Raw genomic sequence first — 26,619 nt, forward strand, 5'->3', positions numbered from 1 at the left:
AGCGAGAGTTGACTTTCTGAGCTGCAGTTTCCTCATCTGGGAACATACCTAACAGTAATTGTGACGTTAAGTGGCACGTGCCTGGTGCACGGCAACGCATGCTATAAACATGAGGGCCCTCCCCTTCCTCTGCTTTCCCCAGCTTCGTCATTTCCAGTGGGTCTCCTGGAATTGGGGAAAGAATGGAAGCTTTCTGGGTTCTGAGAATTCTGCATCAGAAACGATGTCCGAATGATGGTTGTGCTGTTGTGTGTGTCACCCCGCTGCTAGCCCCCATCTTTGGTCACATTATTGCCCTATGATGATGCTCTGACGGTGTGTTGCCCTGCGTCTCAGGGGTTGAAGGAGCACGGGCTTGGGTGTCAGCTGGCTGGGGTGGAATTCCAGCGCCAACTCAGGCAAGTCCCGTCTCTTTTCCGGGCCTCAGTTTCCACGTCTGCACCTACTTTTCTGAGTTCAAGCACCCACCCAACACAGTCCCGCTGGAGGGAGACATGGAAAAGTGGCAGCTTCTACAAAGCCACGCTCAGGACCCTGCTTGGCAGCACAAAGTTTTTGCTTTTCTCAGTGAAAAATCTTGAAAACTGATCTTGGCTCTCTTTCTCAGCCATTTCCTCCAGATTCCTCCTTAGAATTCCCATTTTATAGCTACTGGAGGGGAGAGGCTCTTGATCGCAGGTAATTTGTTCTTGCATGTTATCACCTCTTCCGTAATGGGAGAAATGAGCCATCCGCTGTCAGTCATAAGTTTGCTTTCTGCCTTTCCTTTCTCTTCCCCTTAAACCCCAAATGTCAGATTTCTGGAGAGATGCAGGAGACAGGCAGCAGGTGACAGGAGGTGGCAGAGCCCCCTGGGCTGAAGGTGGCAGGCAGTTCCCTGCTGCAATGGCCCCCCACTTTCCAAGTCTCCATGCTGGATCTAGAACCTTGAAGGCCTGGGGTGGAGGGTGGTTCAAGTAGCAGTAGGGCACAGATGGGCCGGGGTCCGGGTTCCCAGACAGTGACCCATCGCCCGACAATGCATTGGAGAAGAAAAGGCTTCTGATCAGCCTGAGGATTTACTTGCTGCTCTGAGAATGTTCGTTTCAGACTTTAAAAAATAATAACATAAATGTGCGAAAAAAAAGAATATTAGCTTGGCCAGGGGTAGAAACTAAATAGGTTGCCTGTGCTGGAAACTGGAGATAAACTCACTTGCAGGTTGTCTTTAAAAACTTGCATTTGATATATTTAGAGTTGTTATTTTCCCTCCAAATTAAGATTGGTTAAATCCATGTGTGTTGTGGCATGGATTATCTTTTTTTTATTATTAAATCGTGACAGCTAATTATTAGTTCTGATTGCACCAAGGAAGAGTGGAGTGTTCTGTCTGAGGGACGTGACCCTGGGCTCAGGGTGAGGTGCTAGGCCTTTCAGGGCTGATCCCAGAGCTTGGGCAGAGTTGGTGGGTGGTGGGGAAGAGGGGCCCACCTGGTAACTCATGTGTTAGGTGTTTTTCTTGGGTTACTCACTTTGAAATAGGTAGCACCTTTGAAACAGATACCTCTAACTCCACTTGGAATAGATATTTCTAACCCTAGTTTAAACTGGGGTTCAGAGAGGTTAAGGGACTTGCCCAAGGTCACACAGCAAAGTGGAGTCAGACCTGGATCTGCCTGGCTTCTTTGGATAACACAGGGTATGGAGGCTTAGGGAGAGGTTGGCGGAGCCACTGGAGGCAGGCAGTACCTCTAGACCCCATCCAAGGTGGTCCTTGAAGCCAATCCCAGGTGTGTCCCTTTGCCGCTATGGCCAGGAGCTCTCAGGCCCCCAGAGACTTTGGACCACAGTCTGTGGCAGCTTCGCAGTTGTCTGTACTTCCTGGTGGAGGTTTTGGAGAGGTCGGTGGCAGGAAGGAGAGCAATGAAGTGTGAATTCAGATGGACCTGGGCTGGAATTTTGGTTTCGCCAGTGACTTGTTGTGTGACCTTCAGCTCTCCACGTCTTGGTTTCCTGTAAAATGGAGACAGTCTTTCTTGTCTTTGAGTCTCATTATCAGGTTTGATTTGGACAATGTGTGCATAGACTAGTCCCTGTGGATTGTCAGTTGTGGTTAATAATAGTCACCAGCAGGATGCAAAGGGAGATTCTGGCCTCTTGGCCTGGGCTGGAAGGATCTCATTGCCAACCCTCGCATTCTTACTTGTTAAAGGACTTGTATGAGCTTGTGCCACTGGTTACTGGCAGGGTTGAGTCCAGGCCCCAATTATCTTGAGTCAGGAGAGGTGACCTTTTGTTATACTAGGCTGCCTGGCCCTGTGGCTTGAGACAGACCATTTCTCCTTGCAGAGCCCTGCTTTCCTTACCGGTAAACGAGGGAGAAATTCCTGACCTGTTGAAGGTCCTGTGTGATCTGTGCAAACCTGTGCAGAGTCAGCAGCAGAGAGCTGCAAAAGGGGATGGTAGCATTGAGTTGTAGCGGAGAGTTTTACTGAATGAAAACAAAGACAAAAAATGCAGGCCAGCTAAAGGGTAATTTTTTCCTTTGCTTTTTAGGTTTGGGGCCTTATGATCTGTGATTTATGTAGGTGATTCCTTACTTCCAGTTCAGGATAGAGGAAGGGAAGTAAAGGAAGAGAGTGAGAGAGAAAGACAGCTGGACTCCAGTGCCCAGCACCTAACCAAGTCAGCCTCAGTTACTATTATTATTATTAGGGTTTTTATTTGACAGTAAATAGTTAGCAGTTGACTTAAGGTTTTTATTAGGCATTTGACAGCTTGTGTGTGTGTGTGTGTGTGTGTGTGTGTACTAATTTTCACACCTGAGTAATGCATAACCACCAGTTCTAGAATCTGTTAGGAGTGGGCTCCACGTCAGTTAGCCCTATAAAGAAGGCAGCCTGGCTGTCACCGCTGAGCTCTTCGGTTCATCTTTTCATCAGGAAACAGAAAGACTGAGTTTTTCATATTTGGATTTTTAATTTAACACATACTTATCAGAGCTTTCTATGTGCCAGTCACTGTTTGAAGGGCTTTACAAATCTTAAGGGATTTAACCCTCCCGACAACTATGATGTCGGTGGTAGGATCAGTGCCACTTTCCAGAAGAGGAAGCTGAAGCCCAGAGATGCTAAGTCACTTGCCCAAGGTCACACAGCCAGTGAATAGGGGTCCAGGGTGTAAACTCCGCAGTCGGGCTCCTCACTGTGCTGGGGTGGTTCTGCCCGTGGTCGTATTTCATCCTATGTTCCCATCAACTGCGTCTGCCCCACAAAGTCAGTAAATCAGTTATTACTTTCATTTTGTAGGTGAGGAAACCAAGTCACAGAGAGGTTCAGTTAAGCGCCTTGCACTGTCACCCTAGGAATCAGCCGAACGGTTGTGCCTAGAAACCAGGCTTTTGACTTCTGGCCAGTGACCTTCACAGGGTGGCACCCGGGTCATCTCCAGGGAGCCCAGACCCCAGGGGATGACGTGGTTCTTTCACGGTGCCTGCCACAGGTCCCTTCTGCTCCCAGCCAGGCAATGAGTGATTTCCAGTCTGACGGTGAAGCTCCGTGATGGGACGTGGGGACTCGTGGGATGAATGAATCAGGACAGTGGGCCCTGCCTGACCTACATGCGTCTTGTGGATTTCGTGTCGACTGCCACTGTGCAAAGCCTTCTTGTTAGGAGCCGACTCCACTCAGTCGGCTGGTAACAGGCATACTGGGTGCACATGGGGAGGGGCAGGCATCGTGGACTCTGGCCCAAGACCCAGGGTGGCGTCCTTGCCCTGTGGCTGACATGCTGTGTGACCTTGAGCAGACCTTCCCCCTCTCTGGGCCTGAGCTTCCTGAGCTGAAGTGTGAGAAGGTGCGGCCAGTGGTTTCCAACAGCTGCCAGTGGTTTCCAACAGCGGCAGGAGCCTGACAGGGGGTGGGGCCTTAGATTCCAGCTTCTGCCTCAGTCCCCTTCCCACCCAGCAGCCTTGACGGACTTTCCTCATTTGTTATACATCAGGCTTAGGAAGCAAGTTTTCTTAGAAGAAGCTGGTGGCTGAAAAGAAAAATTATTATACTAAGGGATATATCGGGTCTCTTCCTGCTCCGAGCTGTGAAGATTCTTCGGGGAGGATTTGCTGCACTGACTGAGGTTGACGGAGTTTAGGCTCAGGACCCCTCGTGTGCACAGGTCCTTTCCAGGCACGCCCCTGATGTTGTAGATGTGCTTTGATATTTGTTTTGTTGTCGTTGTTAATAGGGCCCCCCAAATTGTATAAGCCTCAGGCCCCACAAAATCTGGACCCACCCTGACCCAGGCACTGCAAGGTGGCAGGCAGTGACTTAAGGGGACTGCGGTGTTGGCCCTCCCTTATTGAGCCCAGACGGCAGGTGTGTGATCAGGACTTGGAGGCCCCCAGCTGAACCCAGGGGCAGGGCGACTTTTTTGGAGAAGGCAAGGCCTCTAGTAGGCTCCATTTTATTTTTTTAAGTGGGTTTTCTTAGGGCCCTCCCGCTGGTCTGCTGGTTTTGATGTGGAAGGGGGGTGGTGGCTTAGGAAGGAGGAGGGAGTCTGTGCTGAGGGTTCTGGGTGTGAGAGGGGTGGCCTGGGATGGCGAGGTGGGCCCCTTTGATGAGAGATAGGTCTTGGAAAAGGAGCTGCCTGCTGCTCCTTACACATGGAAACTGGGACCCCAATCTCCTTTGGGTGGAAAAATAGCAACAAAATGGCCTTTTGTTGGAGATGAGAAGTCAGAACCCCCCACTCCTCGTGTGGAGAGAAGACAGCTATTCAGCCATTCAGGGCAGGGTGAACGCCCAGCCCAGGACAGCCAGCTGGTTCTATAAGCCCAGACAATGTTTGATCAGGGCTGTTAACCCCCTGGGGCTGAGTCCCTGGGCAGCTGCCAGAGCCTTCAGGTTGCAGGTATGGACATAGCCTTAGAAACAGATAAATCCAGACTCAAAGGTGCAAACAGGTGCAAGCATGGGTCAGCGCCCACCCAAGGTGAAACCACAATGCACAGTCTCTTGGTCTGGCAGCCCTCCGAGTCTGGACTCTGATGGAGCGCCAGTGAGGACAGCTGTCCAATCCGTCAGTGTCCAGAAGACACAGTGCCACTTTCCTGACTTCAGGGACCAAAGGGATCCTTGAAATCAGCAGAGAAAGCACTGGCTTTGTTTCAAAGGCTTTTTGGAGGTAGAACATTGCATCTGGAGAGTGTACCCCCAGTGGGGTCCTGGGGGGTCGGTCCTCCCTTGGGGCTGGGGGCCAGGGACTGCCTGACCTGGGCTCAGTGTGATATCAACTCTCTAGTTTCTTCCTCTTCCTTAAGGAGAAACAGGACTAACCTTTGATGACCCCTTCCCCCTCCAGGACTGGCTAAGTCAGCTGAGGTTGGTAGACCCCACAAAGCTAAGTTCTCCAAGGGAGCTGAGCAGATTCTTTCCCTCTCCCACCGCGAGTTCAAAGCCAGCCAATTAAGAAATCTAAACAGTGTGGTCCTCTCTGCATCATCGACATCATTGGCTTGTAAAACTTTCCCTGCGAAGGAGGCGACTTTATTCACTGGGAAAAAGAAGTCTGTAATTTTCCTGACCTGACCTTTGCTTTGGAGAGAAGGGGAAAGAGAGAGAGAATCATTTCCAGAAACAAACGGGCCCAAGACAGCAAACACGGTCAGTCCAGTGTCAGGGCCCTGCCATACGGAGCACGGCAGTCAGGACACAAAAACCGAAAACCGCGTGTGCGGTGGGGACACAAGACTGCCAAGCGCTTTGGGGCCAGGGTCCTTGGCGCGTTCTGAGACTACGGGGGTGGGGTGGGGTGGGGAGATGGACATCAAAGTCGTTCCTTTCAAACTCTGAGACTGAACCTCTTCTCCCGCTCCCATGAAACCAGGCGCCACCTGCCTCACCGCTAATGCAATTTCCCGTGTGCCCCGACGGTTGCAACTTGCAAGACTCGTTTTGCTCCTCCGCGGGTCTCTAGCGATCCGTCCTCCCGCCAGGGCCCCTTTTCTCCCCGCAGACCGTACACACTTATTGCAAATCATCCCCTCCTCTGCGGGAGGGGCAGGCACAGTGCTCCTTCTGCCAAGCCGGCGGGGGAACTTCAGGCTCCGCCCCCTAGGGGCTCCAAGGTTGGGGTCCATTAGTCTCTCTTCACTGCCAAGTCCCGGCACACAATGGCCTTTTCCGAGGCGAGTGGAGCAGAGCTCAGGCGGGGGCGCGAGAGCGATTTGCACCTCGCGGCCCCGCACGGGAAATGCGGGGACACTGGCAACTTTGTGACTGCGCCGGGGGCCTCCCCTGCAGTCCGTGCCCCTCCCCTGCTGACTGGATTCCACCGGGAGTTCGGAGCCGCTGCTCCGGGGCCTTTGGGCGAGCCTGGCCTCCGCCGGGCAGCCGGCCTCGTTGACTTTCCTTTCTGTGCCCCGGCGGCGCGCGGCTCTGCGACCATGAGCCACCTCCTTCCTGCTCGCCAGACCCACCCGTGCACGTTGATTGTGTCTTCTTGGGGCGGGAGGACGGAGGGGGCTCCAGGTCCATGCATAATTCGGGGACTTAATGGGCCAGCTGCCCGAGAGGGGAGACGAGGGGCGGGCAGAGGCACAGCTGACCCTGCCCGTGTCTGGCCTCGCCGGGAAGGCGCGCTCCTTTCTTCCTCTTGTGACAGCCTCCCTCCCCTTCTCGGCCCAGGTCCGAGGAAGGCGGGGGCCCGGCAAGTCGTAGGGTTAAGCAAAGGGAGGAAGCTTCCCTTCGTGCATCCAGGCAACTTTTGAGTTGGGGGTATGTGTGCAGTGAATCGGAGCTGCCCCAGGACCCGGCTCCCAAAGGAGTGGGGGTAGTTGGAATGCAGGTTTCTAGGGAGCACTCTGCAGTGCCTGAGTCTTTTTTCGGAGCCTACCTCCCCCCCTTCCCCCCCCCCCCCCCCCCGGCCCCGTTGAGGCCTGTGGAGCGCGCCCCTGGCCCGGGGCCAGCCCCTTTCCCCGGCAGCGGGCGGAGATGGATGGAGGCGGAGACCCAAGGTCAAGGGCGGGGAGCCCGCCGTCTTGGGGCCCCTTTGTGCGCTGGGCCGCCCCTCCTCCACTCTCGCCCCCTCCCCGAACCCCCGGCGCGCTCCCGGGCTAGTGACCTTCCCAGGCGTGGAGAATTGCATTTCAGGACTCTGAAAACTCCTGCCAGTGGCCTCCTCCCCGAAACCGTCACGCGTGAGGGGCAGGGATCCTTGTTCGTGTGGCAGTCTTGGGCCCTGGGGGCGCCCGGGGATCCCCTCTCCTCCGGGCGCCGGAGCACTGAAGGGTAGCGCCGCGCTCCCCAGCCCATGCTGGCCAGACAGCCTGGCACTTCCCTAGATCCAGGTGAGGCCACGTTGAAAGGAATCTCCGAGTTCTCTTTTGCATTTTGTGTCTATCCAGGGCAAACAGTCGTGTCCAGAAGAGGTTTTCTTTGGAGTTCTCTCTCCCTTCCCCTCTGGCAGGAGAGGGAGCCTGCTTCTCTAGAGGGAATTCCTGAGGCTGGAATTTTAAAATACTCAAGAGCAAAAGTATTTTCCCAGTTGTGTGGAAATGGGACCCTCCACTAGAATGGGACAGAAAGCCTGGTGGAATTACAGGAAATTAATGTCAGTGTTTCCTTCAGCCCCCCCCCCCCCGTTGTTTTTCAATACCCCCCCAAGAGAATTTGTATGCAAATGGTCACCTTACTAAGAGTCTCTATATTTGCTTCTTAAAAATTGGCCTCCAATTGTTTAAAGTACTCCAGCAGGCCCTTAAAGCCCAGAAAAGCAGTGGTTGGACGCCCAACATATTTACCACAAAGCTCTGAAGGAAATGTTCAAACATTTTCCCAAAACTGTTACTCCCAGAAATAAAAATGTATGCTGTTTGGCTATAGAAGATTAAAAGTTTACCTTCACTGTGACAGCTTTTCTAGGCTAGAATTGGAACCGTGTCTCTATTTTCAGAGATTTGCTGTAACAAGAATCAAGGTAATTAAACAACATTGATATCTCTATTTATGATTTGGGCTGACCCAAATCATAACAGAATACTGCATTCTCTGTGCTCTCAAAGGCTACAGGAACTTCATGGCATTTTGAGTTAAGAGTTGATCTTAAAAAAAAAAAATTTCAGATTTAGTTAACCTGAACTTTGAGCAGCTAGCTTTTCTGTTGGAGGAATCTGAAGGTATTTGTCAATTTATTTTTTTGAAAGGCCTGTGAAAAAGGTAACAAATTCAACACTTGGGAACTCAAAGCTGCTGGCAGTCCTGGATGGGAAGGTTTCCGTATCTGCCTGAACTTGCTGGTGATTCCTCAGACGTCCATTTATAACAGTTCTAACAAGATAGAATCTGCCTTTGAATATCTGTAAATACAGGTAAAGATCACAGTCCAGCACTCATAATGGTCCAAGACTGAAAAGGCAGATTCTCATGTTTGATCAATATTTATGTTACCGGATTCTTTCATAAAAAGAAAGATGAAACACTCGTTATGTGTGTGTGTGTTCGAGGGGCCCATCCTAGGTCCCTGCAGTTCATTTAGAAGGACCTACATTTTAGGAATTTTGGAGACAAGGTGTGTGTTGTGGGGGTGATTGTTCATGTTTTGCCTGAAAGACAGGCAACCTGTGGTTGGGCTGACTGAATGGAGGAGGAGGTGAACTCATCTGTTTTCGTTATTTTGACGATTCACAGTTGTAGTAATTACTGGTGATTTCTCCCTGTAGTTCCAGGTTAAAGCTTGGGGCAGAGTGGTGGAAGGTTTTTGTCCAGAATACTCCTTGAAGAGAGCGTGCAGCCTCTGGGTGCTCTGCTTCCTTCCGAGGCACACACCTTTGTGTCTACCTGGCAGGTGGGCTGCCTCACAGGCACGCACACAGTGTGTTGTTCTGAGCCTGACAACTCTGCAGGGTTTAGGTGACTTGCCTTGCTTTGTTCAGGAGCTACGTGTGGCAGATTTGCTTGGGAAGGGGGCATTCTGTCAGCGGGATCATGTTGAAATAAATACCAGTAGAATTGGTCGACAGAGGATCCGAGGGAGGCCTTCTTCAGACGTGCAGTTAAGCATCTTCAGTTTTATTACTTTGGGAAATCTAGATGTTCTTACAGGGTTTTCTTGAAGCATGTCCTCCCAGAGCAGTGCCTCAATGCTGGTTAGACTTCCGGGGTTCAGGCACTGCTCAGACTTGTTGCCGGAGCACAAGGGGCCATCTTGGTGTCGAAGCCCTGGGTTTGAGGTGTGGCAGACACAGCACAGTCTCAAATATGTCTGCTCCTCAACGGCCCAGGGCAAACCAGTCCATCTCTTAGTTTCTTCATCAATCAAATGGGGCTATCCAATTGTTTACACTCCTGCAACCGTCCACATAGGAAAACAAACCCATAGGAGTGAAGTAATTGCTGATTTTAAAGACATCATAAAAGAGTAGACTGTCATTGTTCAGTCCGTGGGGGCAGGGTGACTAGCTTGCATAAGGGCAAGGAATCGCATGGCTACTCGTGTAGCATGTCAGGTTCAATGCTAAGGGGAAAGATTAGGGAACTTAGTGGGAAGTGTAAGGCGGAGGCCTTGCATTTTCAATTTAGTAACCCATTACCAATAGGAAATGCTTGCCCACATTCTCGTTCATTTCAGGGGACTAACCCCCAAGCTCCTTGTTTGGGGGTTGCCATGTGATTCAGAACCCTAATACTGAGTGGGTTTGCTGTTGCCCTTGACCTGAATATACCAGAAAAGGTATCTCCTGATTTTTGGTGTCTGGCTCCAGAAAGAGAGGACTTGGGCAGAGAGAGTGCAGACTTGAGCTGGGGAGAAATGCATACAGCAGGTGGTCTATAAGTGCACAGTCTTGCTGGGTGCGGGTAAGGAAGGCTCTCTGTGCAGACTGGTGAGGAAATTCTTGTTTCGCTTTTGCCACCAGCTCATGAAGCTGAAAAATTGGCATGTATGCCCACAGAGCGCATCGCTGGCTGCTCTGAAATGGTACCTTCACTGGAGAAACGGGAGGGCCCAAGTGTCTTGCTGGGGCTCTATCTTACTTTTTTGTTATTGTTTTTCTCTCCAAGAGGCTTGGATTCTTTTTTTCCGTCAAATGCAACGTGACCCAAATTAGATTTTTAATGGGCATCCCCTCTGGCAGGCCCCCAAACCTGCAGTTTAGTCTTGCAGTGCTTAGAAAACGCAGGTGCTTGTCTTACGAATTTGGTTGTTCACCCTGGCCAGGCTAAGACCTCGGGCTTGAGTTTTGGGGTGAGGGAGGGGGAGTGTGGCTCTCTGCGGGGGACTTGAGGGAACCCTTGTTTCCTGGCATTGGAGCTGGAGTGGGGTGGGGAGCCCGGCAGATCCCCCTGTAGCCTGCGTTGGTACAGGCATGGAGCCAAAAGCTGTCTGGTGTTCCTTAATTGAATACAGACCTCAGTCAGTTCCATGTGGGCAAGCAAGGATGGGCAAGGAAGGCAGGGTAGTAGCCCTACTCCCCCATGTCCAGTCTTGGAAGCTCAGACCCCCCACCTGAGGGGCTTCCATGCTTGTCCCTGCCCACGTGGTTTGCAAAAAAGCAAGGGAAGTGGGCAACAAGATCACGCAACGCCCATGTAAATATTGTTTGTATGAACTGGGTCTTCTATCTTTTGTTAGTGGCAGCTTGTTAATTAACCAGCAGATTAGTGCAGCTTTCTTTTGACACACATGCACGTGTTGGGGGCAGAAGATGCTCGTTCTCCTAAAACTCTGACCGGAAACCTGCAGGAAGTCCTGGCAGGGAGCTGCAGCCTCTTTTCTCCGTCCAGTCCCTGTGTCCAGTCCTGTCGTCTTCCCTGCTCCCCCTTTCCTGTCTCCTCCTCCCCACCTTTCCCCTCAACCCGAGTGGGCTCATAGTTGCATGGAGGACAGACGCGTTAAACAAAGCTAAATAAATCATGTTTACGCTTGGCGTTCTTGGTAGTGAAGAATCTGTTGGCTGTTTTTACTTCCTTATTTCTCAGCATTTGCTTCCTACCTGTTTTTGAGCACATGCCCAGAAATAGTAGTTTTGTCAAATGAGAGGATAATGCCAGCCAGCCTTTCTCGCTGCCAAGGAAGCTGCTGGATTTTGCAAAACAGAGTGACGTTTTTTAAGTGACACTGATGTCCCCCCGCCTCTCCCCCCCCCACCAAAGAAATTAGGATGTAGAATAAGGGTATGAAGATGCATTTAGAGAAGAAAAACAAACCCACCCAGTCCCCTCCAAGCCGCAGGGACCTGGAGCGAGTAGGTTTAGAGACAGGTCTCACTTCTATTTCTTCTATTTGCACTTGGCAGCTCCAAGGGCAGGAGGCTGCCGCAGACCTGGAGGCTGCTTTGGGCCTGGAGAGCTGAGTCAGGTCCACTTTCTTTCAGCCCCAAGTCTTAATTTTCTCTGCCATTTTGAACGATGTGGTGCAAAGATTTTTTTCTCTCTTTATTTCTGATTGGTTTTGTGCCTGTTTGGTTTCTGAGACCTCCTGAGCAGTGCTTGCTGCATTCTTCCTCTGAGGTTACAGTTAAATTCTAGTCCCAACCGGGCTTCAGAGCTTGTTGGGATCCCAGCTACACTCTCATTGTTTGTATAAAGAAAAGCCAGGGAGGCCGTCCTGCCTCTGTGTTTTTATCCACCACGTTGTTGTGGGGTATCTGGAAAATCATGGTTATGGGGGTGCTGTTTGCTGGGCAGAGAATTACAGCCCAATATATACTGCAGGTTTAAAAAAAGATATACATTTTTAATCGTTCCAAAAGCACATAAATGGCAAATAAAGGTTGGGCGCTCCTGCTAGAGACGAGGCATGACTATCAGGGCTTCTGTAGTGAATTCAGTCTTAGGTCCAACACGTCAGCTACGTTTCAGAGATAGCCAAGGAAAAAAAATTACAGCAGAATCCAAGTCAGCATGCTATGGTTTTCCCCAATTTCTAGTGGGAATACTCTGCAGTAGAAATGCTATTTCCATGGAGGACTACGCTACCGGTTTCTTTAATTACATTAAATAGCGGTATAACCCTCAGCTGAACGTAAACCTCTGCTAACAGAGGCATCGGGAGCCTGACTGGATTGAATCGTAAGGAGCAATGTTACTCGTGTTAATGTGCTAACCAATCTTTATTAAATTAATCCCGCAAAGTGTTAATTTTTACAAATTTTGTCGTGCACACACTGCACGTCACTGTTGGGGTGTTAGGAGACGAAAATGGATTTCATGTCAAAAAATAAGCAAGAAGGTGGCTGTCAGACTGTTCCCTTAGAAGAAAATTTGTGATTTTGGTCGTCAAATGCTACCTGTGCTGAAAGGAAGGCTCACAATATGTATATTAAATGCCATCTACATGCAGAAAACTCAGTTAAAGGAACTAACTACTTTGTTGGAAGTAATTACAGCCCTGTTCAATGCTTTAGTCAGTGACATTTCAGACTGGGCTTAGAAACATAAAGAGGCCATAGAAAGATTTTGTTCTTACGTGATGCAAAGCATTGAACCTCAATATGCTACATGTCCATTAGTAAAAGGGAAAAAGAAATGAAAAGGAATAAAAGTCTCAACAAAATCGGGGGGAGAGTTAGATTTTTTTTTATTATAGTAGCAGAGACCAGTTGCATACAACTAATAAATGCAACTAAAAACAAAAAAAAAATGTATTTAAGCTATAGCAAGTTCCCTTTTTCTACAATTTGAATTATTTTCTTTCTTTCTTTCTTTCTTTTTTTTTTTTGCCTACTAACCACATTAAAATTCTATCCCACCTAAGGAACCCTGCTGGCCCTTGGTTGGATGGTCTCTAAACTGCCCAGGTAGAACTTTATGGTCTGATCTTAAAAAAGGTGGTGATACTGACATTCCTCAATTCCCCAACACAGTCTGCACCTGGAATTGTATTCTCTTGTCCTGGCAGCTCTCGGCTGGAGTCATCGCATTAACCTCCTTGCTGGGCACTGTTTTCTTGATGTTGCTTTGATTGGCTGGGCTGTGTTATTCTCATTCTTAATTCTCCAGGATTCTCAGAGTTCAGACTTCCTCCTTCTATTTATTCTGTCGTGCTCTCTGTGCAGGGTGGTTGAGCCAAAGCTGTGTTGGAAGCTGTGGGACCTGCAAACCACAACAACTTCCTGAACTCACCAGTTTTTAAGCGTGTTCTATAGAGAACCCGATTTTTAACAAGTGTCAGGATTCGGCGTTTCCCGGTCATTCCTCAGATATCAGGCACAGTGGATGCTGATGGGAAAGAAAAACACTTCGTTCGGTGAAGAGTCACCTCCTGCTTTATTTCCCTCATGTGATAGGTGACTTCTGCCGTGACTATGGTCCCTCCCCTCTAAACTATGGGGAAAAAGGGTCTGCTCTAAGGGGTGCCTGGCCCAGCTGGTCATTGGAGTCTGACCACTAAGTTCCGTGTGGGAAAGGAATGAAGGGGCCTGACCCCAAGTCCCGAATTCTTCATGCCTGGAACCCAAACTGCCTGTCCAGCTTTTCACTTCAGTTTATAGACTGCATGTTTCCTCCAGGGACACGTCGTGAAGATAAGTGTAGCAGCCTATTTGTGGGCCCTGAGGCAGCCTAAGAGAAAATGGAGGATTGTGGATAATTTGTTGTAGGGCAGAAACTGCTAAAGCTTGAAGCAGATCAAAAAGCCCGGATGGGGAAAAAGGGGCAACTCCTCCACTTGGTGCTGGCCAGCTGTTTTTGCTGGTGAGATTCAGAGAATCTGTCACCTCCTGTGTGTTCTCGGCCTCTCTGGATTCCAGAGGATGCATGTAACATGTCCACGTTGCTGATATATGCATGTGTATGTGTGTGTATGCGTGTGTGTGTGTATATATATATATATATATATATATATATATATATATATATAAAATCTCTGTATAATAAATGTGCTTGCACACAATTTTCTAGCTAGTGGAACACATGGTCTCACCTTCTTTTGTCCCCAGGCCTGCCCATTCCAGGATCGTGGGGCCCGATTTGGTGGCCCTGCCTGCTGAGGTCACCCGGGAGGACTCATATCTGTTGTTCTGTGTGTGTCTGGGAGCCAGGGTGCATAGGCCTTAGTGTCAGGCTGCAGGACAAGTGGTTCTGTTTATTTGCATGCCAGCAGTTCAGAGAGCTCGAGGAGTTTCCCCAAGTGTTGAGCATAACAAAAGAGTCAAAGTTTCCTGTTTTCCCCACGGATGCCTGCTTTGGGGTTGGAATGGTCAGCCCGAACGCTGGTCAGCTCCCTCTGCCTTCCTCCGCTGACTAGTTCACAGAATATGGTTCTGACACAGCCTTCCTCCCCAATAGCGCCTGAAATGCCTTCTGCTACCTCACTGGGTCTTTTGGGAGGGCCACAGGAGGTTTGGCAATTTGTGATGTAACTTCATTGATCCTTAGCTCTGGGTGCAGAAAGGGGACCTGCTGCCCAGAGTCTCTCAGCGGCTTGTGTCTTGAGGAAATCAGGCTTGGCAGCCATGGACGTAAATGTTTCTGGACCCGGTATGCCTGCGTGCCTGCTTCTAATTGCAAGATGCAGCTTTTGGGGAGGACGTTCCCTGCCCTGGTGGAAGGAGGAAAACAGGCTTTGGCAGTGCAGTTGGGGGCCCTGATTGTTCCTGGGTCCCGCCTCCCTCCTTTCTAGGGTACATTAACTGTGTAGCAAACTGGGGGAAAAACAGTTGAATTGGTTAGTGATTCACCGTTGACAGATCGCAGAGTGTGGGGGAGGGAGACGCTCCGAGGAACTCGGCCTGGCTCAGAGTGCTGGAAGGGATATGCTTCTTGCCGCCTCTCATTGGCCAAGCCTTCTCGAGACAGTGGGCACGGGTTGATGCCCTGGTGTCCACATAGGGCTGTGGGCAGCACGTGAGGGCCTCTGGATTGCCCAGGTGGTGAGGCAAGCCCACCAGGCTCTTTCACCTGCCTTGGAACCCCTACCCTGCCAGCCACCTGAAAGTGCTGCTGTTTTCAGCAAGCAGCCCCAGGAAACGCTGAACATGGCTTTGAACTGTGTTTTTATGTCTCCCATGTAATGACTCTGAAGCACGTCTTGAAGCATAGCTGTGACCTTGGAGACCCTATCTATCACCCCTCCCGTTGCTCCCTTTTCAAGGACTCTTACACATGCACCCCCAAACCCAAACCCGTGGCAGCCAGAGACCTGGAGACCCGTATGGGTGCTCGGACTTGCCTGACTTAGAACAAGAATTCAGAAATGGGACTCTGGGGACCCTAGCTCCCGCAGAGAACTTCTTGGTCCCCCAAACACTTTGGTTCAGTGACCTGAGCCATGTGGTACATCATGCACTTTCTGGGCTTGCCCTGGGGACCCATCCAGGACTTGGCAGGTGACTTACTGCTTGGATTCCCTTTCTGCTTTGCTTTATTATTATTATTATTATTATTATTATTATTATATTTATAATGACATGAAAAACAAGTTCCAGTCTTTGCTGGTTCCTAGATCTTGGTAATGAAAAACTAAGAAAAAAAGGCATGAAGTAATACCTGTGGAGCGAAGGAATTTATTTTTTGAGTACCCACCACAAGACCCAGTAGCTCTGAAATTGAGTAACAAAGAAGGTGCTGTAGAATCCTTCTCTATTCCTGCTGTCTCAGCCACACCCCTGTCCCTAAACCCCTCCCCACCAAAGAGAAAGAGAAAGAGACAAATGCTGGGAGGAGAATTAGGGCCTGTCGGGTGAGAGTACCTAGGCCTGTCTCCTTTAAAGTGGCACTCCACTTCTTTTAGATAGGAAATTGCCAAAATGGATGTCATCGGCTGCTAATTAGATGTATTTTAACTGCAGGATCATTTTACCAGCTAATGCTGTTATGATGTGCTTCCATGCGAACCCGTGGTGGAGCTGTTAAAATATGAGCCTGTGGCCCTAGCAGACAGCTCCTGGAGCCTGCGGCCAGTGGAGGTTCTTTCCCTTCGTGGCAGCTGGTCCCCCGTGTGGTTGGCCCTGAGATGGCCAGGCCAGGCCCCAGGCTGAAGTCTGAGTCCTTTCAACTTCTCGATTGCGCCCCCTTTTCCCCTGTGACCACCTTCTTTATGTGTTTCGGCCTCGGCCTGAGTCCAGAGGAGGAAGAGCTCTCCAGGTGAGGGAACCTCAAGAATCATACTGTCTCCCCCTCTAGTGGTCACTGTCCCCAGTCTTTGGGCCTCTGAACCAGCCTAGAAGCGACAAATGACCACTGGGAAATGCCAGCCCTAGGCCTGATGACCGCCACGTGGGGCCCCAAACAGGCTGGCTTTGGGTTTTCAAGTCTAAGCTGGCTCCCCTCCATCTTCTCTCTTTAGCAAAGCAGAAAAAGAGCCCCGATTTCCCGTCAGGGTGGGCTGGAATCAGGATAATGATTCTTAAATGTGTGCAATGCCTTTGACTTCATGTGATTTCTCCTTTTCTCCCGCCCCCACCCCCTTAATACATAGCTTTTTTTATCATTCTTAAGACAAAGTAGCTGGCAAAATATTTAAGCGATCGGAAAGAAATGTTTTTATTTGTCTGCGTGCGAATTGGGTTATCTGCCTATCTTGTTTATGAAATTTGGGGCTGCCTTTCCTGCAGTCAGTTCGCCTCTCAAATCTTTCCCGGCTCCTATTTCCATATTTCTGCGTGCATGTTCTTTGTTAATCACTTGGCAAGCGCTTATTTGAATATTAAAAATTTCTTTAATCATCAAAGGCAGGAGCATAGTCTCATGAATATTCATATTTTTCCCCCTCCTCATTACCCTGCAGTAAAAGCCAAACAGCCATCAATCGCCCTCATTACAGGCTCTGGCGTTTTGATTGGCTGCCGGCTGCCCAGAGCTTTTTATTTTTTTATTTTTCCCTTCTCCTATGAGCTGTCTTGTACCTGCCAACAACCTAAAAAAAAACCAAAAAAACCAAAAAAAACAAAAACACCCCCAACAATGCAAGAATAAATTTCTCTGGTTGAAAAACAACTTTGCAAACTTGTCAAACAGTCCTTGTGGCTTGCTGTTGCCAAAGCGGCCACCAGCACTACCTGCGCCCCTAAAAAAAAAAAAAAAAAAAAAAAAAAAGGAAAAAAAAAGACCCAGAAAAAAAAGGGGAGGAGAAAAAAAAATTAAATAAATAAATAAAGGGGGAAACTTGAGCCTCAGCAATGAATATTTGTCAAGAGAGTTGACGTAAGTTTCATTTGCATAATGACTTTGTACTTCTGCATTAATAAAATTTGCATATGAAGCCATGTTAATTACTCCTGATCATGCTTTTTGCATTCATGCATAGTAATTTTCTCCGACTTGTGAGAATTAATGTCTTGGCATGGGGGGGAGGGGGTGCGGGGATTGTCAGGTTTCCTTGCCAGTGGCCCTCACTCACAGGCGCTAGCTCCCTGTCTGTCTGTCGCCCTCCTGGATCTATGACTCATTTTTGCACGATCAGTAGGAGTTCTTGGCTTAAAAAAATGTATCAATTGAAAGGCACCGGTAGGGAGAAAAATATACATCTGCACAGTGTATTCCAGAGCTCCTCTTGCTGGCTGGGAATCTGTAACCCTCTCACGTGGGAGGGGACGCCCGAGGATTCAGCATTGGGAAAGGCTCACATTCTCCTCAAAACCAGGCTGGGGCTTTTCCAGGCGCGTTTTTGTGTCTACATGCTGGTTGGTGTGGGCGTGTTCACGGGGGAAGTGCGCATGTGTGAGGAACGAAGCAGGAACGTCTGCAGGGCCCCTCTGGAAGGGAGATAGGTTATAGACCCCCCCTCTCAATGGATGTATTAAAAATTACCTTACACCTTGATTTGGAGCTTAAATATTTTAGGGGTTTTATTTTTGGACCGTTTTGTACCTCTTTGTACAGGATGCATAGTGAGATTCCGACCGCTGTGAACCATGTGGTCCTGGGCACCCAGCCTCAGTTTCCTCATTTGTGAGGGGGTCATATTACCTACCACATAAGACTGCTGCTGGGCTTAAATGAGATGATATATGTATTCATTGTTTATTTCTTTTTCCCTAATGAAAGTGAAATTCCGTGATAAGGAATCCAGCCAGCCAGGGTTTTATTTTTAAGCCACCTGGATCCCACATAAAGCTGAGATGGCGTCTTGGCGTCCCTCTGCCACATACCTCGGCGCACGTGTGTCTGTTCCAGTTCCAGAGGGGAACCCTCCTAGACCTCAAAAGGAAAGTGCTTTTTGCAGGCGTGCCTTGCAGGGCTCGGGAGGGCTCAGAGCACCCCACAGACATCAGGGTCAGGCTATGAGGTGAGCCATGGGGAGCATGGAAGATAAATGAATGATGGCGACTACTTACTGAGTGTTTACTAGAAGCTCTGCTCTGGCCAGGCGTGTCGACCTTCCTTTAAAGGAGAGGCTCAGAGAAAGTGACTCACTCCTTGTCACAGGACCAGGAAATCGCAGAGGAGAAATTGGAATCCAGGCCTCGGGCTCCAAGGCTGCTTCTGAGCTCCGGCCTTCTTCTGTGCATGTCAATCTCTTCACAGGTCTCAAGCACTCCGTCAGGTGTGTTCTGGATTTCTTGGATGCACTTTAGAAGGCAGACACCCTTTCCTTGAGGAGGATTGAGGGCTGGGAGGTGACCTGGGACAGGCACTGAGACTTTTATGTTGGGCTTTAAAAAAAAAATCGAGCTAAGACTCACATAACATAAAATTCACCATTTTAACTATTTTAAGGTGTATAATCAATGGTTTTGAGTATATTCACAATGTTGGGCAGCTGTCATCACTATCGAATGCCAGGACATTTCATCACCCACTGTCCATGAGCCCTCACTTCCCCTCCCACTCGTTGACATTCTGTCTCTATGGATTTGCCTGTTCTGGACTTGTCCTACACATGGAATCATACAGTAGGTGGCTTCTTTCAGCATCTTGGGCTTTGGCACTAGCTTCAGAAGAGGATTTCTGCAGTTCCACCCTTGGGCAGAGCTCTGGGCTTAAGCAGTTCCTCAGGGAACCTCCCCCAGAGCAGAGGGTCCTCTGAGAACATCAAGGGTCCTTTGCGGGCTGTTTAGGATTGGAAGCCTCTCCCCCTCGCTGGCCCCTCCCCTGTCTCCCTTGCTCCGGCCCCTGGAGCCTGTGGACTTCAGCTAGGGCAGAATTCCTAATGAGGCCCAGAATCCCCTCCAGGGGCAGCATGGCCACCTTCCCTCCCGGAGCTGGGGATGACTTTGCCTTTCCTGACTGGGGCCGAAGGCTGACCTTTCCAGGAGAGGGGTGGGCTGGAGCTGCCCTGTGGTTACCTCCCAGCTGTGAAGACAGCTTCTGCTCCTTCAGGACTGGACAGTGGTCACCAGGTCCCTGTGGCTCCCGCTGGTTTTCTCAGCCCTGGTAAATGGTGGTGGCTGTGTCGTGGCCTCACCCAGAATCTGGGAACCTGCCCGGATTGGCTCTTTTGGAGTTTCTGATGGTCTGACGGTGCCCACGGACCCTCAGGCTCTTCCCCACCCGCCACTGCCCTCCCTCTCAGGATCCTTGGGTGCCCTGGCCCTTCCACCCCCGCTGCAGCCCCCGGGGGAAGCAGGGCACATCCAGACTTTGGAGACACAACTGGGTTTAAGTCCCAGACCTTCCTGAGCCTCAGTTTACCCCCTGTGGAAGGGGGATGGTCCTCCCTGCTGAGTGGGGTGGCTGTGATAGGCATTGGGTACAAAGCCATTGTCACAGTGACAGATGAGCCGGAGCCTTCTGTGATCTGGAGGCAGGGTCTTTGTAGTAGACAAATCAGATGTGCAGTGTCCAGTGTCTAGGGGGGTTTCAGGTAAGGACTGGTCAGGGCAGGCTTCCGGGAGGAGGCCAGTGACACTAGTCTCAAGTGCCGACCTTCCTTGGGGACCTGCACTAAATCTGGGGCATTGCCTTCTGCTCAGCATCTGTGGCTGCAACTGTTTATAGGTCCTTGGCCACGCCCTTTTGAGGCCTTGGCTTCAGGGCTCTGGGCCTGGCCTAGCAGGAGGTCTTCCTTGGCCCCGAGGGGCCCAGGTGGTGTTGGTGTTAGCTTTCGCTTCCTGGCAGGACTTTTGCAGGGTTTTTTAAATGCCCCAATGCCCCTACTCCTGGATAACACAGAGAAAGAACCCTGGTTGCCAGTTGGCCAGGGTTTTGGTGGGCTGGCTGCTGGTGTCTGCAGTTTTCTGTGGTCACATCATCAGTTTCCCAGTCTGTGCAATGGGTCTCCTAAGCCCAGTCCCGTGGCATGTTGGGAATCTCACTTAAGGTGAAAATTGGTGGCTTCTGGCTCACAGAGGGTTTGCAGGGCCCTGTGGCTCTTCCAGATGGGGGAATCCCACTAGGGCCGTGGAGTGGGCATATCCAGATTCCCCCCATGCCCCCACTGCAGACCTGTGTGGGGCAACGAGCAATGTCGGGTGGCCTCCCTGGCAGAGTCGGCCCGGGGCCCACTGCTTGTCTTGTTGATGTTTTCTTTTTGTCTCTCTGATGCTTCCCCGCTCAATTATTTACCCAGGGAATTTGGGCTTCTTCACTTGTGGTTTTGGCAAGGGCTTCACACAAATGTTTTGCCCTGGTGGTCTCTTAGCCGTTTAAGATAAACGGCCAAATCAAACACAGGCCATGCCGGGGAGCTGAGGCGAGGCAGGCCCCTGGCCTTGTGTCGTGGCTGTCAGACCCGGGAGGTGTTAGGAGGGGTGCTGGGCAGTGCCAGGATTTTCTAGGAGAGTGTTCAAAGCCTTCTGAAAGGCCTCGGGGCTTGGGTCACTTACGAGGACGGTGGACTGGTGAGAGGCACCAGTTAGCTGGCTGTCCACCAAGCCGAAGGTTAACCGGTGCCCAGGCGCTCGGAGGTGTCCCAGGTGGCTTGGATCTTCCCAGAGGGAGGTGGTCCAGATTTTGGGGAACAAATCCCCAAATGGAGCTTGCTCCAGAACACTCCAGAAGTCCCTACTTGTGGGGACCTTCCTGGGAGTGGGGGCCCTGACAGCTCCCTGCGTTAGGCGCCCAGGGAAGGGAGTCTGGCCCCAAGCCCCACCTGGCAGCTGGAAGTAGGACCCCTCAGGCCCCTGCCTGTGTGCCGGTTGTCTGCGCTGCAGGGCCTGGCACCCTGGGAGGGCAGCCTGCAGCCCTCTGCCCGGGGCCCCTATTCCGCACCCTGAGCCCCGTGTACAGTCCAGGGCCCCACTGACCAGTCTTTTCTATTGTTTTTTCTCCAGGGCCGTGCAGGCCTGCCCAGCTGCCAGCGATGGCCCCCATAGCTGCCTCCTCCTCCCACCCTCACACATCCGTCATCACTTCACCTCTGCGCGCCCTGGGCGCTCTGCCGCCCTGCTTCCCGCTGCCGTGCTGCAGCGGGCACCCTGTCTCGGGTGACGGGACTCAGGGTGAGGGTCGCACGGAGGCTCCCTTTGGATGTCAGTGTCAGTTGTCAGGTAACAGACGGCCGCGATGGGGGGCGGGCTCCCGGGGGGTGGGGTGTGCCCAGGGGCAGAGCTGGCAGCTGCCTCTCCCAGGTGGGCTGGGACAAGGTGGGGGGACGTGCAACCCTCACCCCAAAGGCATTTTTGGGGGGCACCGGGGGAAATGGTGAAGGATGTCAACAGAACTGTACGCCAGTGCCCTATTGGTTAGGAGGTCCCCCCTCACTTCCGCCCATTCTGAGAGTCTCTCCCAGAATGCATTTCCCCAGCCTCCAAATTTCATCTCTTTGGGCTGTTTAGCTAAAGCTTAATTGGATAACGCTTAACATCTGAGGTTTTCTTCTGCCCTCGCCACTACCACCCCCTCCCCCCGCCCCAGTCACTACCCTCCTCCCCAAGACACAGCTAGGAGAAGATTCCTTGGTTGTCTGTGTACATCGGTGGAGCCATCCAAACTGCGGGAGTTTCTTTTTGTGAAAACATGTTGTCCATTAACTTTGAGGAAAAAAGTCACTGTAAAGAAGCCTTTCAGCTGGGGCCAGGGAGGGCGTGAAACCTTGTGAGGCGTGTTGGGGGCAGGGTCAGGGTGATGTGTTTACCTGAGGGGCTGAGCACCTACTGTGCGTCCAGCTCTGGGTTGGTGTGGCTGCCCATTTTACAGATGGGCACACAGAGGGCAGTGTAGTGACATGATCTGGCTATTGCATCCCCCTCCTGTCCCCAAACAAGACCCAAGTTTCTACTCTGGCCTGGAGCCCCGGAATTTCGGGCAGGGGCCTCTCCTGCCCAGTGTCTTGGCAGGGCCTGCCTGGTGTGACACTCATTGAGACCACAGGAGCCGGATGCTGACAAAGACGCAAGCGGTAGTGGTGAGAGTCCGTCGTCCGGTTTCTAGGCAGGAGCCAGGAGGGGAGAGGGTGGATGCAGAGCTGGGGCACAGTGCAGGCTTTCTCTGGTCTTGGGTGGTGAAAGGACAACAATTTTTATTGGGCAAGGTTTGCTTTTAGTTGAAGCTGTCCCAAGGATGGTCCCTGTTGAAGCCATAGCCCCGAAGACGGCCACAGGTAGCCCCAGATCCAGGGTCCACAGCTCCCTGGGCCTTCCTGATGGTGGGGAGGCCTGCAGCCTTCAAGCCCCCATTATGACAGATGGTGACGTCATAGGTAGTAGGCTGAGTGCACAAAGCAAAGATGAAATTGCCTGTGAAGGAGTCGGCATCACTTGCAAAGAAGCCAGACCGGCCTGCTGCCCAGGGTGACTGGGACTCCTGTCCCAGCTCTGTAGGTCTGTGTCACCCCTGCTTGCTGAGCAACGGGTGCCAGCCTGGGTGGCTGCCCTGCCCTCATGCCTTCCTGTAATTAGCTGCAGCCCCTGCAGCCAGTCAGGGGGGGCCGAGCTATCAAAGATCAGCCTGGCTGTTGATGACTGGACTCGGTCAAGTTCTGTGGTGCAGAAACACGATCTCCCTGGCAGAGGGGTGTTTGGGACTTTGCTTAACCCTCTGTTGTCTCTGGCTCTGCTTGAAAGCCACCATGCCATGTGGGACCTGTTATATCCCCATTTTGTAGGTGGCGAAGTTAAGGCTTGGTCAGGATGAGCAGCTGGGCCAAAGTTGGGGACCTGGGATTTGTCATCAGGATGCCTCCTGAGAAGGCCACTCCTCTCCCCCCTGAACCACATGCCTCTGCCCACATTCAGGGGACATGCCTCACATACCCCCTATCAGCCACAGTACTACCTGCTTCCTTATAGGGACCGTGTGTTGAGGGCCTACTGTGTGCTGCCTTGTGCTAGGTGTTTTGTGTACACGCTTGAATTTCATCCTCATAGCAATCTTAGAAGGTAGGTTCACTGTCCCCACTTTATAGATGAGTGAGTGAGGTTCAGAGATGTTGAGGTCTCACAGCTCACATTCATTGATTCATTCTTCCACTAAAGGCCATTTCTTGGGCACCTAGTTTGCAGACACTGTGCAAATCAGGCGGAGTCAGGCATGGTGGGTTCCTGTCTTCCTGCAGCTTGCAGTCTGGTGGGGGTGGGGAGGAGTGGGACCTGTACACCTGGAAGGAGGACACTTCGAAGGGGATGAAAGAGCAAGAACAGAGGTGGGGTTTCTTCCTGGGCTGCTCCTCTGGCTCCTGTCTCATCTCTGCCGTAGAGGCCGTCTTGGGTATTAGAACTTGATGCTGCGAGGGCTCAGAGGCTGGGAGCAGCCGCCACAGCCACACTTGATGGCCATGTGGTGTCTGTGCTTGGGGTCCCTGGGACCTCTCCTTCTGACCCTCAGGGGCCTGCTGTCCGCCCCTGCCCCTCCGCCCAGCACTGTTCCCTTTCACTGTTGGGTCTTCACTAATTAGCCTCCGCCAGGTTGCACTACCACATTTTCTGATCAGTTTGAACACCTGAAAATATCCGATTCCAGTGGTTTTTGTCCCTTTGTGGCTTCTGTCCCTGGCACGGGGCTGTTTGCTTAAGTGTTTTTAGTGCCTGTTTAATTAGTAGTTGGAATGGAGTCATTAAATTCCCAGTAACCCGTTAGGAAGAAGCAGTCCTCTGTAAAGGGCCGCCGTCCTCACTTTGTTTTGTCCCTTCTCGGATCAGGATGCACTGAACCTATCTCTTCAAATACGGAAAACCCCGGTGTAACCGTGTTTCACACAGGTTAATTGCATGCCCGGGAACGCAGTCGCAGTTATTTATAGAAGGATGTGATTTCATGGGGAAGGAAACCACACAGGTATATGTGCTGTGCCCCTTTCGGGCTGGCAGCACCCCAGACAGCGCTGCCTCCCAGGACTCCAACCCCAGACCTCCTTCCGATAGTCACAGTGGGGAGAAGGGACTTCTTTTCTTGGACCCCGGCTCATCCTCTGCTTTCTGACTCTGCTGAAATAACGGGAGCTTGGAATCCAGGAGTTCCTAGAAAAGGAACTTCCTGAGAAATTCCATGTAGAGACTTCCCAGGGAGCCGGTAGAGTCAAGAAGGTCAGGCTGTGGGTGTGGCCCCTACTCCACCTGACTGGTGACCTTGAATACATCATTCCCCTCTCTGAGCCTCAGTGTCCCCTTCAGTAAAATGCACACACACGCGCGCGCACATACATGTATATCTATGGTATATATGTAACATTTAAAAAGGAGGCTCCTGTTGACCTCTTGATCTGTTTCGATTACTGAGCTGCTGAGGACGACTGCACGTGGGCGTGGCTAGGGATCTCGGCAGGGGCGGGTGTTCAGAGAAGACTTGGAAAACCATTGGGCTTTGGCCTGAACCCTTCCCTATTGTGAGGCTTCTCGGATTGAGAGCCCGACGTGACAGTGTATCAGACTGCAGACTGAAGGCTGTTCTGTCTTGCCCTGTGTGGCTGTTTGACCCTGGACAAGTCATTTTCTTCCCTCTTGAGTTTCTCCCCCTGTAACATGGGTAACGTTAGTAGTACACGCTTTGAAGGATTGTTTTGAGGCTTGAATGTGGTCATACATGCCAGGTGCTGAAAACAATGCCCCGCGCTGAGCGAGCCCTACAGACATCATGATTCATGCATGAGCGGAGTGGGTTTCACAACGTGACGTGACGTGTCCGGCATTGTGTGGAATCTTACTTCACGCTGGGTACCTGGTTTCCTTTCTGAAAGGCAGTTAGCCTCTCAGCTGGCTCTGATCATGTCCCGGCATTAGGAGGTGGGCAACGAAGTAACAGACTTCACTGTGTATTTACTGTGTTTCCCCGAAAATAAGACCAGGCCAGACAATCACCTTTAATGCATCTTTTGGAGCAAAAATTAGTATGAGACCCGATATTATATATTATATTGTATTATATTATATTTTATTAGACCCAGTCTTATAGTAAAATAAGACCGGGTCTTATGTTAATTTTTGTTCCAAAAGATGCATTAGAGCTGAAACACGGTAAAAGCCCAAAATGGTCATCATCCACAGTGATTAATACATGAGCTTGGTGAAGTTCAAGGTCTCACACAAGAACACACGGGACCCCAGATCTGGGAAGTGGAAGTGTTTGGATTTAATAGAAGGAGTCAGTGGCGGTCATTAGTGTATGCTGAAATCACAGGGCAATCCTGTAAAGTTAAATGCAATTTACTTTTCTACTGAAATTGTGCTTGCTGTGTTATTTAACCAGTCTGGGGTTTCTTGGCGTGGGTTAAAGGGACAATAAAGATACAAGAATACCTGTAAGTAAATAGTAGGGTTTCACAGTAGAATCTGTCGTTTTCTCCTCCTTCAGTTATATCCCAGTGTTCATTTTGTGTTGGTTTTTATAACTGGAGCTGTCCAATGGGGTGCTGTGGATTAGACCACCCTCGCTGTGGAAGCTTGGTGCAATTAATACGGTCTGTCTGGAAAGTAGCCTTATTTCTGGAAGTTTTATGTTAATGATATGGTCTGTGCTTTGCACATTTCATACCAGAACAAGAAGCAAGCTGTAGCTGCATTCTGGACTGGGTTTGATTAACACTGGAGGACCAGTGGGAAGCCCAGAGGTGCTGCGGACCAGGGTGGCAGCGCCCGCCAGGTCCCACCGGCAGGCACACTGCCTCAATTCTGGTGCAGGGGTGCAGAGGCTCCCCAGTGGGGCGCGAGAGCCTCCATGGAGACTCTGGAGGGAGGGGTGAGTATGGGTGGGGAAGAAGAGCAGTGAGTGTGGGTGAGCGTGTGCGGACAGAAGCCCTCCATCGGGGGAAGGTTCGAGGCATGCTCTTGCGATTGCCTTAGCAAAGTCTCATTTGTTGTAGGGTCTTTCTGGGCCAACCAGGTCCCAGGGTCAATGGGGGTTGGCTCACTGTAGAAAAAGCGCTCTCAGGGGAGTGATTAAAAATTTAAAGAGTCATCTGTACGCCTTGTGATGTCTGCCTCGCCGAAAGGGCCAGGGGTCCAGCAGTTACCACTCAGCGGGGACTGCTGAATGCCAGGCCTTGGAATCTCACTGTGGTCTGTCTGCTTCTGGGATCACACCACCCTCGACTGTTTGCCATTAGAACCCAGACTCTTGGAGGAAGTGCCAGGAGAAGCCATGGAGATCTGCAAGGTCCCTAGGGTGGAAGAAGCTGCCTGTCCAGGCTGGTGAGGTGGCCTAGGGCAGCAGGTCTTGGGTAGACCCCAGAAAAGTCCCCTGTCTGACTGAACCTGGAAGTCACAGCTCCTCTAGCACCAACCAGCAGGGGCCAAAGTCACAGGGGAGCAGGGGCCAGAAGGAGTGGATGCTGCCCAGTGGGGGGGCAGGGGCACCTACCAGCGTGACTGTCCTTAGACAAAAGGGGTCCCAG

The 26,619-nt window shown here is 51.1% G+C and overlaps 1 protein-coding gene across 9 annotated transcripts in view; it reads left to right on the forward strand.

Annotated features, from left to right (window-relative positions):
- BCL11B (BCL11 transcription factor B) overlaps positions 1-26,619 on the forward strand; it is a 95,289-nt gene that overhangs the window by 18,591 nt on the left and 50,079 nt on the right. For 5 of the 9 annotated variants that reach the window (XM_074326958.1, XM_074326956.1, XM_074326959.1 and 2 more), the window contains exon 3: positions 21,128-21,343. The exons of the other annotated variants lie outside the window; for them this stretch is intronic. In XM_074326958.1, coding sequence (XP_074183059.1) covers positions 21,128-21,343 — 216 coding nt within the window. The remainder of the gene's footprint in view (positions 1-21,127; positions 21,344-26,619) is intronic. 9 annotated transcript variants of the gene reach the window in all.

The sequence above is a fragment of the Rhinolophus sinicus genome, linkage group LG03, assembly GCF_036562045.2.
Source record: "Rhinolophus sinicus isolate RSC01 linkage group LG03, ASM3656204v1, whole genome shotgun sequence".
Lineage (NCBI taxonomy): Eukaryota > Metazoa > Chordata > Mammalia > Chiroptera > Rhinolophidae > Rhinolophus > Rhinolophus sinicus.